This window comes from Setaria italica, chromosome V (genome assembly GCF_000263155.2).
Source record: "Setaria italica strain Yugu1 chromosome V, Setaria_italica_v2.0, whole genome shotgun sequence".
NCBI lineage: Eukaryota > Viridiplantae > Streptophyta > Magnoliopsida > Poales > Poaceae > Setaria > Setaria italica.
The window spans coordinates 26,360,222-26,377,014 of record NC_028454.1 but is presented as its reverse complement, the minus strand read 5'-3'; the positions used below and the strand labels follow the sequence as shown (position 1 = coordinate 26,377,014).

The following is a 16,793-nucleotide window of genomic DNA, read 5'->3' as shown; positions in this document are numbered from 1 at the left end:
GTCACCGCCAGCATCGTCGTTCCGCAATATGAACTTACTGTATGAGGTACTAGAACGGAGAAGGGAAGGTTTGAATGCCTATTAGGGCTTGCCAGACTTCTCATACATACATTGATCTAATTACAAAAGGAATTACAATGAAGCAATTGTCACGCCCTGTCACCCCAATAATCTCTGCATGGTGTACACATCCTCTTTTGGTGATACAGAACAGGCATAGCAAAATGATCAGCCCCAGCAAAAAAGGGACGGTAGTTTTGTCCCAAATGATCGATGAGCAGAACAGGTTTTGGTACAGCCTCAGGGTAGCAGTGGTTCACAATTTTTCAGGACACCTTCAAGACGTTGCACGTATCCATCTCGTTACCTATGCATGATCTAGAACTTGTCTACGACGACACCATCCCTGACAACCTCGTAAGCATCCCGATTTCGGGTCTTGTTCATGCCGGCGGCAAAGTGCACCTTGGTGGCCTCGGCCCTGACCTCCGTCACCTTGGTCCAGATCAGGATCTTGGTCTTGAGGCCCTCGACGTGGGTCAGCTTTCCCTTCTCCAGGTAACCCGTCACGTTGGTGGAGAACCTCAGGACTGACGAGTCCTTGAAGCCCACCTCGCAGGGAGATGTAATGTACACGGTGAGCAGCTTTGTGTCTTCAGCCAGCTCGTAGTTGGTCGCATCCTGGGGGAACAGGCCCATTGGGAGGTCATGTTCCTTGAGAAATTCAGGCAGTGGTTTCTGCATCTTCCCTGAAAGTCAGGCAGTGCTTATATAAGTGGACAAAGGAAGCAAGTTTGTGATGGGAATATGAAAAACAGATATATATAGTGTGAACTGTATGCGGGACAAATCGTAAGAACTGGATATGGCGTTAATCAAATAGTAAGTTATTCTGAACTCAATTAAAAACCAAGATAAATTCTTTGGAAATAAAAGAATGGAGCATAAGCTCATTTCATCTCCCTTGTTCCCCCTCACCCCCCCTCTTTTGATTCTAATAGGAAAAGAGAAGAGGGGAGAAGAGAGATTGAAGACATGCAAGAACAATGGGAGTTGATTTACGCATCATTAATTAGTCTCTCTAATGCTCTTTGGAGAATGGCACATTGAAGATATGTTCAGTGCAATTTACATGACAAATGGGAGCTTTCAAGTGGAATATCACTATTCATTATCTCACTTAGATCACATCCAACAATGATTTAAAGGGTGCATGTGTTTACGTAGAACAGAAAGATCATCTTGTAACTCTACGTGTGTTTGGTTACTGGGTCGGAACGGGTCAGAACGGGTCGGACCCCCTTCGTTCCACGTTTGGTTCAAAAGAGAACTGGGTTGGGTCTAACCCACATAGGAATATTCCCATTAGATCCGGGTCCAAGGGATTCCTCCAAAATGGACGGATCGTTTCGACCCAGTTCTCCTCGCACGTCTCCTCTCACCGCGCCTCCTCTCACCCCCGACCCCGACGCCAGAGCAGCGCCGGCTCCAACCCCGCCGCCCCTGACCTCCTCCGCCGGCGCCCCCATCCGCCGCCTCCCCTACCATCACCGCCACCCCTAGCATCCGCCGCCGCAGCCCCATCCACCGCCCCTTTCCCCCGGCTGCACCTTCTCCCGATGGATCTCGTTGCCGCCGCCCCTGAAAATCGAGGATGGGCTGCCCTCCGCCGCCCCTGACCTCCGCCGCCCCTCAGATCCACCCCCGCCCTTGACCACCGCCGCACCCCTGACGTCCTCCGCCGCCGCCGCCCCTGAGTTCTGCCGCCACGCCCTGATCCCCTCCGCCGCCTCTCAGATCCGCCCCCGCCTCTAACCGCCGCCGCTCCCCTGACATCCGCCGCCGTGCCCCCGACCCCTTCCGCCGCCGCCCCAAGCCTCCACCGCAGCGCCCCTAATCCCCTCCGCCGCCCCTCAGATGCGCCCCTGCCCCTAACCGGCGCCGCTCCCCTGGCCTCCGTGGCGGGCGGCGGCCCCTGACCGGCGCCGCTCCCCTGACCTCCGTGGTGGGCGGCAGCCCCTGACTGACGCCGCCCCTGACCGACTCCGCCGCGCCCCTAACCTCCGCCACCCCTGTCAAGTTCCGCCGCCCCTGCCAAGCGCCGGACCTGCCAAGCGCCACCGCCCGTACCATCCGCCGGCGTCGCGTCCCCTGCTCTCCAAGGTTGAAACCGTACACCACCATGTTTATGTTGGTTTATATTTATTGTATTGGCTTTGGATGCTACTGGTTGATAGTATTATGGATTGAATTGAATAAATAGTCCAGTAGCATGACATCCTGGTTCAATTGGCTCTAAGAACAAGTGTTTATTTTATTCTTGTATTGTAGATGGATAAGAGGACCAAGATTGTAACTTGTGCTACTGCTGCATACATGTTGTTGTCAATGATGGCGGTGATTATTCAATCTAGAAAACGTAAACGATGTACAAGAAGGGTTGGTATTACCTATGGGCCTATGGCGGCAAGGGATATGATGAGAGTAGATTATCTAAATAACAAAATTTGAAAGGATGACACAACTTGCTTGAACATGTGAAGACTGAATAGAGGCAAGTTTTTTCAATTTTGCAATCTTTTTAGAGAGCGTGGTTTGCTTCAAGATACATGTAACTTGTGTGTTGAGCAGCAGGTGGGTATGTTTCTAAATACAGTGGGACATAACCTTAGGAATAAGTTAGTTGGAACTAATTTTGATAGATCGGGGGAAACAGTTAGCCGCTATTTCAACAAAGTACTCCGTGCTATTGGAGAGCTGCGAGGGGAACTAATTAGGCCCCCGTCTTTGGACACTCCAAGCAAAATTGCAGGGGACAACAGATGGGATCCTTACTTTAAGGTGTGAGGCTTATCCCTATTTTGTTTTGACTTTTCTATTAATCTAACATCATATGGTCCCTAATTTTTACCTTTTTGAAAAAATTAGGACTGTATTGGAGCTATTGATGGTACTCATGTAAGAGCATCTGTTCCTAAGAACATTGAGCATGCCTTTCGCGGTAGGAAATCCTTTTGTACACAAAATGTAATGGCAACTGTAGATTTTGATCTACAGTTCACCTATGTGTTGGCTGGTTGGGAAGGGGCTGCACATGATGCTCTAGTTTTACGTGATGCTTTAGAACGTGAGAATGGCCTTCGTGTCCCACAAGGTAATAGAGTAGTTAACTCTCAACTTTTATATACACATTTCAGTCTATAGTATTATGACCAAATTGTATATCAAATGATAGGAAAATTCTACCTAGTCGATGCTGGATATGGAGCCAAACCAGGATTTTTGCCCCCCTTTCGTGGAGTTCGTACCACTTAAATGAATAGGGAAGTAATCCAGTGCAAAATGAGAAGGAATTGTTCAACCTTAGGCACTCATTACTACGTGTCACAGTAGAGAGAGCATTTGGGGCACTAAAGAGGAGATTCAAAATTCTTGATGATGCTACACCATTCTTTCCTTTTCCAACACAAGTAGATATTGTTTGTGCTTGCTGCATTATTCACAATTGGGTCATACAAGATGGGCATGATGAGTTCTTCACAGAGGATACTAATTGGGCAAGCTACAACCATGCTTCCACACGCATTGGCCAAGCAAATGAGCATGCTACTATGGTTAATTTCAGGCAGCAGATAGCAGATCAGATGTGGGCAGACCGTCAAAATAACAATATTAACTAATATTTGTATCAAACTTGAATTTCTTTCAGTTGTATAACATCTTTAAACCTTTCTTTGCTGATGTTGAATAATATTTTTATGAACATGTTGCTTGCTGAATTTTATGTAATTTGTGGTGATAATGTGTATTTTGGCTACATCTTGGTGCTGATTTTATATTGGTGATAATGTACATTGTGGCTACATGTTGGTGCTGATTTTGTATTGGTGATAATATACATTGTGGCTATATCTTGGTGCTGATTTTGGCTACATCTTCGTGCTGATTGTGTTTTTGTGTGGCAGAACAATGGAGGAAGTAGCTGAAGGGTGTAGTAGGACTAGTGGGTATGCTATGTGGACATCAGCAATGTCTGCTTTCATGCTCTCTCACCTAAATGATTTGGTGGCTGCTGGTTTGAAGACATCAAAGGGATTTAAGAAACACCTTTTTAATGGTTGTGCTAGGGTTATCAATGAGAAGTTCACCATAAGGATCACTGGTGAGCAAGTTAAGAATCATTTGAAAACATGGCAGAAAAGGTATGCAAAGATAAATAGATTGAAGAAGTTGAGTGGTGCCCTCTTTGATGAAGAAAACTGCATGATTAAAAAAGAGGAGCACTACAACGGCCATGTCCATGTAACCTTACTGTTGTTTGTTTAGTTCTTGATTGATTCACCAGTGTTAGATTATATTAACATATTTTTCCATCATGTCTAGGATCACAAGTCTGATGTTGAGTACTTGAACAAGCCCCTCTTGCACAATAGAGAGATGAAGGTAATATTTGGTAATACCATGGCTACTGGAAACTTTGCAAAAGACTCAAGTGCACCTCTAGGTAGAGAGGATGATGAGGGTGAAAGTCAAGAAGAGGGGGATGAGGTTACTGGGTATGGTCCAAGTGATGGACATACCACTCAAGGGGCAACATCTTCTGCTAGTAGACCAAGTAAGAAGTCCAAGATAGCTGAAATGGAGGAGGATGGGCTGGTTGCCGCCTTCAAAAGTGTAGGTGAGAATCTTGCCGCTGCCATAAAAATGGTAGCTAAACCTGATAATGAGCTGCCACCTGACCTATTTGACGTCTTGAACCAACTTCCTGATTTTAATTCAGCACACATATCTTTCTACTATGCTCATTTGGTGAGCAATCCTCACATTGGCAAAGCTTTCTATAACTTGCCATTCGAGCACAAGTTAAATTGGGTCACAATGTTCATCGCTGAGAAGTTTCCTGGAATGTAAGAGTGATTTCAATGAGTAGGATGTTTCTTTTGTTAGAACTTGATCCTAAATTAGTGTCTAAGCTCTGAATTTATATTATGTAAGCTTCAACTTGGTGGCTGATATTGTATTGCCTTGAACTTGAACTTGGTATATGTAAGTAAGGCTTGAACTTGGTATATGCTGTTGTTTTCATCCCTCATTTGGAATATCTTTCTTTTTTCAGATGATTTATGTCCTATGTGTTTATAACCAGAAAGCAAATGAGCATCAAATCCTGTTAAGAAGCCCCTGAGTTGATGATACTATATTATTTTTAAATTAAGCAGTAGCAGGTATTTAAATTAAGGGTAATTTTTCACAAGAAAATAACAGTGCTAGAATGTGAGCAGTAGCAGGTTGATGTCCTATATTGTTGATGAATTGGTATGGCAGCTAGGGTAATCTCACCTTAAGGTGAGCATATTCATTGTCAAACCCGCATCCTCAAACCAAACAAGAGATGGAACCATTCCAACCCACTTTATCCCACTAATCAAACAAAAAATTGGGTCCAACCTATCCTTGCAACCAAACAAGAACTGGGTTCACTCCAACCCAGAAAACTGGGTTGGCTCCGACCTAACCCGCATGGTCCCAAAACCAAACACATGCTAACTGTAACAGCGATACCTTTTATTTTGTTGACCATCCATTTAGCTCCATCCCCAATGCTGCTAGAGACTGACTGAAAATTGCAAAAGGTTAGCATTGTCAATACAAAGGAGTTTCAGTCTGTTGCAAGAATGTCTCAACACAGCTTATAGCAATATAAATAGATCATATAGTTTGGATCTCATGCTAAGAAGTAGAACAAGGAAGACATTCACGAATTGCTCAAGCCAAGTAACAAAATGGAGAGCACAAGGCATGAAAAAAATTGATTTTATTTTTACAGTTTTAGAATTAGATGTAATTGACAACATGAATTCAATCCCCAATCCACAAGGCCTTGACCCATTGTAACCTGTTCAGGACGTTCTGGTGGCATCACTGAAGCAGAAGACGATCCTAAACTGACAGAAAATGAGAATAACTTCAATTATGGTACAGTTATGCAGCTCTGCACCATGGTCGACAATGATCGATACTTGATCGGGCGAATCCATTAGGAGAAAACAGGGTTCCTGAATGCTAAGTCTGTAACTTTTCTCTCTGCGTCGATTCATAACTAAAAGAATTCTGAAATCATGATCCAGTGCTCATCTTTAATTATACACTGCTTAGTCATTTGGTTCAATGGATCTATCCAAAGTTACAAAAGCCCATGAAAGCATGTGTATTGTCCGATTTGCTACAGGTCGTTTAGTTTTGTTTTATTCCTACAGGTCGTTAAGTTGGTAAATATAATAGCAGCTTCCTGAGCCCTTGCGCCACCTAGATCAACCCGGCTCCATTAACACGCCCACATGCTATGCAGTTAGGAATCGAATTATCGAAATGGCAGAAATTACGTCACTGATTGCTTAAGTCAGGCTATACTATCCTGTTTGTTTCGGCTTAGAAGCAGCTCATCAGTGAAAATAAGTGAGAGTCTCATCAAACGTCTTGCTTATTTTTCTAGATTCTCGCTTATATGGTAAGTCGCTTTAGAGGTTTGAACTACAGGAAGTGAGAAGCATGAAAATCTTGGCTTAGATTATAATCCAAGCATGGCTGAGAGAAACGGAAACAGACAGGATCATGTCAGGGGATGTTTGGTTGTTTATGACCTCCTAAAATTCCTATCACATTAAATGTTTGGATACTAATTAGAAGTATTAAACATAGACTAATTATAAAATTAATTGCACAGATGGAGACTAATTTGCGAGATGAATCTATTAAACCTAATTAATTCATGATTTGACAATATGGTGCTACAGTAAACATGTGCTAATGATGGATTAATTAAGCTTAATAGATTCGTCTCGTGAATTAGCCTCCATCTATATAATTAGTTTTATAATTAGCTCATGTTTAATCCTCCTAATTAACGTCCGAATATTCGATGTGACATGAATTTTAGTCCGGACTAAAGAACCAAACACCCCCTAAATCGATACCCGTCATTTTGGGATGCGAAGATGATCACGTGTCAGGTAGAGAAACAAAAAAAGGCAATGGGTAGGCTGAAACGGCATACATATACTGGTTCAGATACAGTACGCAGAATTGATCGGCCCTTGAAAAATCGGCGTCACCATTAATTAATATCATAGATCTCTATTTTTCATTATAAAAAAAGGGCATGACATGTGGTGAGACCGATAATGAATAAGGAGAGAGCGAGCAAGAATGACGAATGGAACCAGAAACGAAAGCGAAGATAATTTTTCAAGAAAATCATGGAACCAAACGGAAACGGCGATCTTTGGGTGAGGAGTACAGCATCTTTTTCTTACGTTGAGGTCATCGCCGGCGCCGTTCATATTGGCGTTGGCCTTCTGGCTGAACCAGTACCCACCCACCTTCCCCATGATCTGATCCATCCCCTGCTTCCTCCGCTTCCCAGGATCAAATCAATTCCAACACCTGGTACAACAATCCGCTTGGCCGGAAATCCACCCGCGCGGGGGATGAGGGAAAGAGGGAGGGAACGCCGGCCGCGCCGGCAACTTCGTTCTTGTTTTCGTCGCGGCGCGGGTGGGTGGTGGCAATTTTTAGCACGTGGGGCCGGGTGACCTGGATACACGTGGGGCCACCGTTGCCCCCGGCAACTGGGCTGCTTCTGTCCATGGACCTTAACCGAACCCAAAAGTGAGTGGCTGGGGCTCGGAGGCCTGTTGGGCTGATACGTAGGCCCACCACGTTAACAGCAATCCGTCCGTGCACGACGAAGGCAAAACCGTTTTCCGTTCCACTTTGTTTGCGGGCCGGGCTCCGAGGACCCGACCCGTTGGTCGTCGCGTCGCGTCGTCCAATCAGATCGCGCGCTGCACGTCATTCGTCTCGGAGCGGATCTCGTTCCGGACCGGACGCCACCCGGAACCGGGGCGTATATGAACGCGGCGGGGTCAGACGCGGAGGGCGCACGCCGCGCTTGGATCTCGCTCGGGCATCAGACTTCAGACTCTGAAAGGAAGGACGAGAAGAGAAGAAACCGCGGATTCATCCCCGTCAGGTACGCGCGCCTCCCTCGATCCAGCACCCAGACGGTGGATTCGTACGCGATCTTCTGATTCAGTGCCCGTAGAAGGGGGCGATTCTCTTGGTTTGTTTCGGTTTAGATCCCTCCGCATGTTGTTGCGCTGCCGATTGCCTGGGAGCTTGCCTTAGATCTGCGTGTTTAGCCTCTTCGAATTCGTGCGTCAAGGTTAGCTGGATGGTTTCCGTTGTTTGGGTTCCGCGGAAATTGGATTCTAGTTGTACTGCTCGCAGAATTCCGCCGAAATTGTTTCACTTATCGGCTACTGATGCCTATGCCCCCGCGTGATTGAAAACGTAGATTAGATACATTTCGAATAGTTCACCTGATGGCCTTTGGTTGCACACTGAATGCTGATGGTAAATTCCGCGGTCCTGCTGGACCTGGTTAACGGCTTCTGTCTTGGTTTGTGTTGTTAGATCATCCCTATGTAGATCCAGTGTGAACATGCCTTGTTGAGTTTTGTAGTACTCTTTGCAATGAACATATCTGCCTGCAGTTGTGGTGTTAGAAATCTACGGTTTCAGGCTTTTGTACACGTTTGATATTGTTTTCATGCTTTGAGTCCTTGTGTTGCAGAATCTGATGCGATGTCAGGTCATTGCTTATGTAATTCTGATGTGAAGCTTGTGCATTATGCCTTAAGTGCAAATTAGGAACTGAGTTTCAGTTTAGATATCCCAGTTTAGCTTTGCCCCTTAACAGCAGGTTATCAAATCGGAATTTTAACTTGTGCTTGTTGCATAGTGCTGTAAATGTTTTTGTTTCATCAATGAACCGCCAATTGCATAAAGATGGCATACTGTAGGTGTTCTTAGGTGGAATATGTGGTACCTGCTATTTGATGATCAAACACTATGTATGTTGTGGCACTTTGACAATTTTAGTGCTGCGAGTCTTATGCCTGAACCTATTGTTGACATGCAGAGGGTGCTAAGACAAGATGGTGGCCAACGGTGATGCACCCGCTAGAGGGAGTGCAGCAGCAGCTGCAAGCCTGCGCAGGCGTAGAACAACAAGCGGTGCTGCTGGTGGTGGAGGTGGTGCCAGCTCGATGCTCCAGTTCTACACCGATGAGGCTGCTGGCGCCAAGATGTCCCCGAACACTGTTCTGATCATGAGCATTGGGTTCATTGCCGTCGTGGCTATGCTGCATGTTTTCGGGAAGCTGTACCGCACTGCTAATTAGGTTGCTGTTTACCATGCCGAAGAAAGCTTAGTCTATCAAGAGAGGGAAACCTTGTAGAGCGATTTAAATGGATATCAAGTGACTATCAGATTCTGAAAAGAATATGCTGTTGCAGAAGTTTATGCAGCTTGCAATGCTGAGCTGTCATGGTTAAAATCCTTTCCAGTCTTGTTTGGTCTTTTCTGCATATTTTGATGTCTATGCTCTGTCTTTCTATTGTCTGTTTGCCAACCAATCCTTGTTGCTCCTACTTGAACTGCCTGATGCAAGGTCAGTGGATCTGTTTTAGTTTCAAGTGGGCATCAGTATTTAGCTGATCATTAGCCGATGAAGATATGTTATGGGTAGTGTTTTAAATGTGCCAATGCCTAATGCTACCTGATGCGGTAACTGGTTAGTGGTTACTGGTGATGGCAATCTGATGCATGGTTACTGTTACTGGTGCACGCTAATATCATATGGATTTATGGCTTCATTGCATGATTAGGGTGCACGTATGCTAAAGTTTTGACAGTACTATGTCATTGTGAGAAACTGAGAATGCTAGCCGTGTCGATGATCTCTAGATTTCTAAGATTGGAGCGATACTGCTGCAACCTGCAAGTTACCAGCAGGGTTGAATCCTTCTGCAAGACCGTGACCATAATGTACTTACTCAATAGAGTGGGAGAAGTTGATCAAACTAATGTGGGGCCTTCGGCCTTGTGGGCACACCTGACGAAATGAAGCCATAATCGCTGTGTTTTCAAATGATCGTCACTTTTGATCAGCAAATTATACTCTCTCAAGAACCTAGCGATGTCAGTCTGTCATTTTGCTACACATTCTCAAATAACAACACAAGTGCCAGACGCTCACATAAACAGCATTGGTCAGCCAAGTTTATAATAACCGGAAAAGGTAAGAAAAACACGTAAATAACAAACTACTCCAACAGATCATATGCATTAGATCAAACTCGCTAATAGCAAAACAAGCGCCTCTCCGATTGATTTGAGTCCTGCCAAGAAGTGGATCAAGTGGAACACAAAACCAGCTGCAGGCTTGAAGCTGGAAGGATGAATCACAAGAACAGTACTGTATTTGCAACAAAACCACAGACAGGCTAACCACATCTCAAGCTTAATCCGTAGTCTCACCATCCATATAAACATGTTTGTAGTATATAAAAAATGGGAAGCAAATCCTCTGCAGTTACTGCAGACAGACTGAGCCTATATAAAAATGGAGGCAGTAATCAATTAGCATGCACATGAACACCAGAAAAGCACGTGTTCATCATTGACAACATAAGCCTATAGGAACCAGGTACAGCAACTGATCCCATGCATCAGAACTCACAAGAGAACCAGAACAGGCTCACCACACCTCTCAAGTTGATTCATATTCCCAGAAATTTGATCAAACACTGCATAAAACCTTGTAAGGCATCACGTACGATTTATGAAGTCAGTACCAAACATGATGCAGCCCCAGGTGAGGAAGCATTGACCAAGTAGGACTCACAAATCACAAGAACACTGCACCTTTCAACCCATTTTGATCCACCAGCCTGGCTGCTAACCATATTAAACCACCATTTGTGTTCGATAAAGAAGTTTATTAGTTTGTAAATAAACTGACACCTACTAACTACTAAATCATTTATTCTCTACTTTCTTGCATTCAGTATTTTTCCTATTTTATCTAACATACATCGCCTAGGTAAGCACATGAAAACGGAGGCAGTAACTGATTAACATGTGATTTAGAAAAATTTATTAACATGCTTACCAATACACCATAAACACTTGTTCATCATTAACAACATTCTCTATGCAAAAATAACAATCACTCCCATAAACAATATTGAACCATAGACTAGTACCAAGCCCACAGAAATATCTAAACTATTTATAACCCATTGATAACGAAACAGGCTTGCCCCTCGGGTCGATTGATCCTGCCAAAGAAAATGGACTAAGTGGGATATAAAACCAGCAGGCCAGCCTGTATGAATGCTCATGATGCCAATGCTAAAGAAGATCCAGGCCAGAAGGCCTGACCAATTAGGACTCACAAATCACAGGAGCTGCAAACACAAATTGTTGAAACAAATCTCAACTAAACAAAGCATTGGTCATCCATTTTCATCCAAAATGTCACCAGCCATCAGATGCACATCAAACACATGATTCCATCACTTCATACTGGTTCATATGTAGCATCAAGTGACGCATAAAACACTTGATTCATGTTACCAGGAAATGGATCGAGCAAGGCATAAAACGTTGTAAGAATATGCATCACGTACTGACTTATGCAGTCAATACCAAGTATGATGAAGCCCCAGGTGAGGAAGCAATGACCAAGTAGGACTCAAATCATGCACTTGCAAACAGAAATGGTTAACTGACATAGTTAAACTGTCTCAAGTAAACAACAATCAATCCATTTTGATCCGCCAGCCATCAAGTGCACATCAGCACGTAATTCCGTCACATCATATTAGTAATTAGGTTGTACTTCTTACTGCTAACCATATTAAACCACCATTTGTGTTCGATCAAGAAGTTTATTTGCAAACACAATCACCTACTGACTACATCATTCTTCTCTACATCCTCACATTCAGTATTTTTCCCATTTTATCTAATATACATCTGACGAGGTAAGCAATGACAATGGAGGCAGTAACTAATTAACATGTCATTTAGAAAACTAATTAACACGTTCACGAACACAGCATAAACACTTGTCCATCATTAACAACATTCATTCTCTGTGCTAAAAGTACCGCCACTCCCATAAACAGCATTGAAATATAGATTACTGCCAAGCCCGCACAAATATCTAAATAATCCAAACCACGTTAGAAATTTGGAACCACTGATACCACAACAGCTCGCCCTCTCGGGTCGATTAACGCTGCCACAAAAATGTATCAAGTGGGACATAAAACCAGCAAGCCAGCTTGTATGAATGCATCATGATGCCAATGCTAAAAAAAGATCCAGGCAAGAATGCGCTAACCAAATAGGACTCAAAAACACAGGAATTGCAAACACAAATTGTTGAACCACATCTCAGCTAAACAAAGCATTGATCATCCATTTTCATCCCAAATGTCACCAGCCATCAGGCACATAAAACGCATGATTCCATCACTGCATACTGGTTCGTAGCTTCAACTACTACTACCACCATCACCATATCAAGCCAGTATTTTGCATCTGCATTGCATATACTACGCCACTACTACTGATACCTTGCTACACCATACTGATAAGGATGATCATACCAACTAACGTAACAGAGCAAATTAAACGCAGCAGCAAAAACTTAGCGATCGATACGCCGAGCCATGTTCAGATCATGACGGCTAGTGAGACAGGACGGCGGCGGGGCGCACCATACCAACGGTCGCGACAGCCGGCTTGGCGCTCGAGCTCGACGATCCGGCGGCGTTGGGTTCGAGGAGTTTCTCGAAGCAGCGAGCCGCGATCTCGAAGCAGAGGTACGCGTCGCGGGTGGCGTACGCCCACTCCTCCTCGCCCAGGTAGTAGCTGCCCCAGTCCGCATGCGCCACCTTCGGCGGGCAGCGCGCGAGACGCATCTCCGGCCCGAGCGCCACCCTCGCCATGCGCTCGAGGCTCAGGCCGCTCACCACCTTGCGCGGCCGCAGCGTCCGGCCGAGATTGTTGAGCCTCTCCTCCTCGTCGGTGTCGTACTCGTCCCGCTCGGCCTTGGCCTTCTCCCTCTTGAGCGCCGCCTTCCCCATCCAGTACTTCTCGGGCTTCTTCGGCAGCAGCCTCTCCTCGCGCTCCACCCCGGCGACCTTCCCGTAGGCGCGCGCGAACAGATCCGTGAGCTCCTCCGGCCAGGCCACGTGCAGGCCCCACTCCTTGGCCAGCTTCCTCGTGACCTCCCGCGCGCCGAAGCAAGCGACGGTGATGCGGTTGTCGTCCAGGAACGCGCGGAGCTGGGTCATGTTGTTGTCGTAGAACTTGAGTAGGTCGCCGGCGTAGGCGGGCTTGCGGACGCGGTAGCCGTGGGTGTCGGGGCTGTAGACGAGGGCGCGGGAGCCGCCGAGGCAGAGGGCGACGCAGCGGATCGGGTTGGCGTGGTCGGTGGGCTTGAAGCCACCGCGGCCCCTCCCCCGGTAGTTGTCCCGGTCGGCGGGGTCGAGGCCGCGCAGCGCGACGAGGCCCGCGAGGAAGGGCTTGCGTAGGTGGCGGCCGCGGGCCGCTGCGGAGGCCTCGGCGAGCCAGCGCTTGGTGACTTCGTCGGTGGAGGAGAAGGTGGTGTCCACGGCGGCCAGGCCGCGGCCGATCCGGAGGACGCCGACGTCGCCGTCGTCGACGAGGTCGTCGTCGCGCCGCCACCAGCAGCGGCGGGCGGAGGGGGTGTCCCTCGTCAGGGTGACCTCCACGGGGCCCTTCATGGCGGCGGCGGATGGGGGGGAGGTGGGGAATGGGGTTTGGGGTTTTCGTGGCGTGGGGGAGGAGTTGGTTGTCGACTGGCTCAGTGGCGTGGAAGCCAGCCAGGCTTTGGAGGAGGAGGGGAAAGAGGTTGTCTTATAGCAAGATCGGTGTCTCCACGTGTCTCGATCAGGGGCGTCCGCTTGCTTCCTGGGGTGCATCGATGGGGGCAGGCAAGCCGCGAGTCCTAGAAGGTGCTGTTGGAGGTATGCCCTAGAGGCAATCATAGAGATGATGATATTCCATTTGTATCCATGATTTGTATACTGTGTTCATTGAATATCCATTAAAGGCTACTTGAATTGATTTGCAATTATGTGAATTGTATGTGAAACTCTTTACTTGTATGGTTATTCTAAAGTTGTCCCTAGTCGGAGTTCATGTGAGGACACACATGAATATTAGACTAGCACATGTATTAGTTGATGACTATGTTTCACAAGTCATGGACATGGAGATGTTGAACTAATAATGTGGACACATGTGGAGACATGTGTTAGGACTGACCCAACACGAGAAGTAGTTCTCTCTTTAAACAACATATACGCTTTGTCCTTAGACCTGAGATTGTCGCATGTATTCTAGATGTGGATTGACCTACTTAGGGGCTATCAAACGCTACGCCGTAACAGGGTAGTTATAAAGGTAGCTTTCGGGTTTGTCAAGAAGCATGCTATGAGACATGGTCAATCAAGATGGGATTTGCCCCTCTCTGATTGAGAGTGATATCTCTGGGCCCCTCGAGTGATCGGATCAGAAAATGCATGGCCATGCTACGTACGGTTAAGAGTTAACCTACAAAGGGATTCCGAATCACAGGATCGAGAAAGAGCGGTCGGCTTGAAGCTAGACCAAATATCGTGAGGCAAAGGGAATAGCATGTATATTATGTTGTGATGGTTCGTCTGATATGATCTTCGTATGCGTATAGGAGTTGGCACGTCTTGCTAGAGGCCGCTACCGACTATTGGGCCGAGTAGGAGTACTCGGGCCATGTCTGTACGTATCCGAACCCATAGGGTCACACACTTAAGGGGCTGGAAGCCCAATTCGGATCTGATCCGAGTTGGATTAGGTTTAGGAGTACTAATGGGCCTCGGATCCAGAGGCCCATCAGGAACCCCTATAAATAGAGGGGTGGGGGCGCCCTAGGGTTTTACACCTTTTGGCTGAACACTCTTGCCGCGCCTCCCACGCCCTCGCCTGTTGCAACTCGCGGATCTAGCAATCCGGCTTGCGACGCTTCCTCCCTGCACGTGTGGATACCTTGGAGGTGTTGCGCCTGCAGCACTTGGACGAGCCATCGACGAGCCGCCGACGAGCCACGACGAGCCGACGACGAGCCACGACGAGCCGACGACGAGCCGCGGCACCGGAGGCGATCTTGCTGTGCACGTGGACGAGCTGCTGAGGAGCTGCTGGACGTGATCGACTACGTTGATCGACTACGTACGACTACGTGATCGTCTTCACTGCACCGACGCATATCTACATCTTCCGCACCAGTAGTGCGTCGAGTGGTAATCCCGTGATCCTTATACGGCAGTTCTTCCTGGTTATACGCGGTAGAAATTTTGATTTGCGCTAGCGTAGCCTACCTCGTATCCCAACAGGTGCGGCTGCCTGGCGTTGCGGACACGGTGTCGGAAATGGGCTGGGCTGGCTGTCTTTCTACAGTTAACGAGCTTTGTTGAGCGAAAAACCACAGTCCACGACATATTGGATCGGTTTGTTTTCGCTTCTTTCAGTCATGCTTAGATTATAATCTAAAATCTAAACGAAGAACGGAAGGAGTGTCAAACTATTCCAGGGAAGCTCCTCTTCAAGGTTGATTAATTGGTCTCAATGCAACACTGTTAGTAGGAAGTGGCGGAGCTAGGATTGAAGTTAAGGAGGGGCCAATTTCACCATGATCTCAACAGCTACATAACTCCATGCAATACTATGTAAAGCTAAACAAATCAACTGCTTTCAAATATTAGAACTAGTATGAGAAAGCAATCAAATATGTCAAAGGCTTAAGGAGAATCGGCAATTGAACTGCGTAAGCTTACTAGCTTGCATACTAGCTGTTAAAAGCCAGATGAGAGCAAGCGAAGGTGTAGGCATGCATGCATCCATGCAAAAGTATAGTGCAACAGTTTCTCCAAAGAAAGAGGGGGACATGGCCCACCTTGGACACCACCTAGCTCCACCAGTGTAAGATCGAAACAGGGAGGCAAATGTGCAAATGACCAGGGTAGGAGCGGACTAGCAAGAACACTGCATCTGCAATGTTGTACTCCCTCTATTTCAAATTATAGATCATTTTAATTTTTAAATTCATAGATATTATTATGTATCTAGATAATAATATTTATGAAAAAAAACTAAAATGATCTACAATTTAGAAAGGAATAGCACGGCAACAAAAACAGCGTTCCGTGCACATCCCACAAGAAAACGGCTTGATATCAGCACGTACTAATTAACTGACAAGCATCATTTGAAGTCTCCATTTGCATTGCTTAATGCCAAGGCATTACTGATCCTTGCAGAATTACAAACTAACGACAGAACCAACTAAACGCAGTAGCAAAACTGAAATGACGATGTCCAGAGTCCAATTGTCCACTGATCACCGCGCAAGCCGCTTGCCGCGCCTCGATCAGGCGCCGAGCTTCTGCAGGCAGCGGGCGGCGGGCCGCGATCTCGAAGCAGAGGTAGGCGTCGCGGGTCGCGTGCAGGCGTGCAGCCACTCTGCCTTGCCCAGTTCGGAGCTGCCCCAGTCCGCCCCCGCGCCGAGGCAGGCCACGGTGACGCGCCTGTCGTCCAGGAACGCGCGGAGCTGGCGCATGTTGTTGTCGCCCTGGACGTAGCGGAGGCGGCGTGGCGCACGTGGTGGCACCGGCCGTACTCGTCGGGGCGGTAGACGAGGACGCGGGAGCTGCCGAGGCAGAGCGCGACGGGGGTGGCGAGCGCCAGGAGGTCCTCCAGGAGAAGAGGGCGGGGGGCTCGCGGCCCCGCAGCGCGACGACGTCGGCGACGAGGGGCGCGCGGAGGCTGCGCTCGCGGGCGACGGACGCGGCCTGGCGGATCCAGGCGCCCG

General features: G+C 47.1%; 2 protein-coding genes and 1 long non-coding RNA gene across 3 annotated transcripts; 1 reads left to right on the top strand and 2 right to left on the bottom strand.

The window, feature by feature from the left end:
* Positions 1–378: 378 nt before the first annotated feature.
* LOC101769091 (uncharacterized protein At5g01610) lies at positions 379–7,400 on the bottom strand. The gene is made up of 3 exons (XM_004968950.1): positions 7,314–7,400; positions 5,563–5,617; positions 379–749 (listed from the first exon to the last, which is right to left on the bottom strand). The coding sequence occupies exons 1-3, from the start codon at positions 7,398–7,400 to the stop codon at positions 379–381; spliced, it is 513 nt and encodes a 170-aa protein (XP_004969007.1).
* A 474-nt stretch (positions 7,401–7,874) lies between these two features.
* LOC101768686 lies at positions 7,875–9,432 on the top strand. Its single transcript, XR_001164014.3, has 2 exons — positions 7,875–8,032; positions 8,984–9,432. It is a non-coding gene; the product is annotated as an uncharacterized LOC101768686 (long non-coding RNA).
* Positions 9,433–12,472: 3,040 nt separating this feature from the next.
* LOC101773549 lies at positions 12,473–13,684 on the bottom strand. Its single transcript, XM_022827282.1, has one exon. It carries the CDS (start codon positions 13,666–13,668, stop codon positions 12,607–12,609), a length of 1,062 nt encoding a protein of 353 aa, XP_022683017.1. The 5' UTR covers positions 13,669–13,684; the 3' UTR covers positions 12,473–12,606.
* Positions 13,685–16,793: the final 3,109 nt, after the last annotated feature.

Coding starts and splice junctions, on each gene's coding strand:
- LOC101773549 (XM_022827282.1), bottom strand. CDS start 13,668: ATGAAGGGCCCCGTGGAGGTCACCCTGACGAGGGACACCCCCTCCGCC.
- LOC101769091 (XM_004968950.1), bottom strand. CDS start 7,400: ATGGATCAGATCATGGGGAAGGTGGGTGGGTACTGGTTCAGCCAGAAG. Junction 5,618..7,313: donor GCGCCGGCGATGACCTCAAC/GTAAGAAAAAGA, acceptor TGCAATTTTCAG/TCAGTCTCTAGCAGCATTGG. Junction 750..5,562: donor GATGGTCAACAAAATAAAAG/GTATCGCTGTTA, acceptor CCTGACTTTCAG/GGAAGATGCAGAAACCACTG.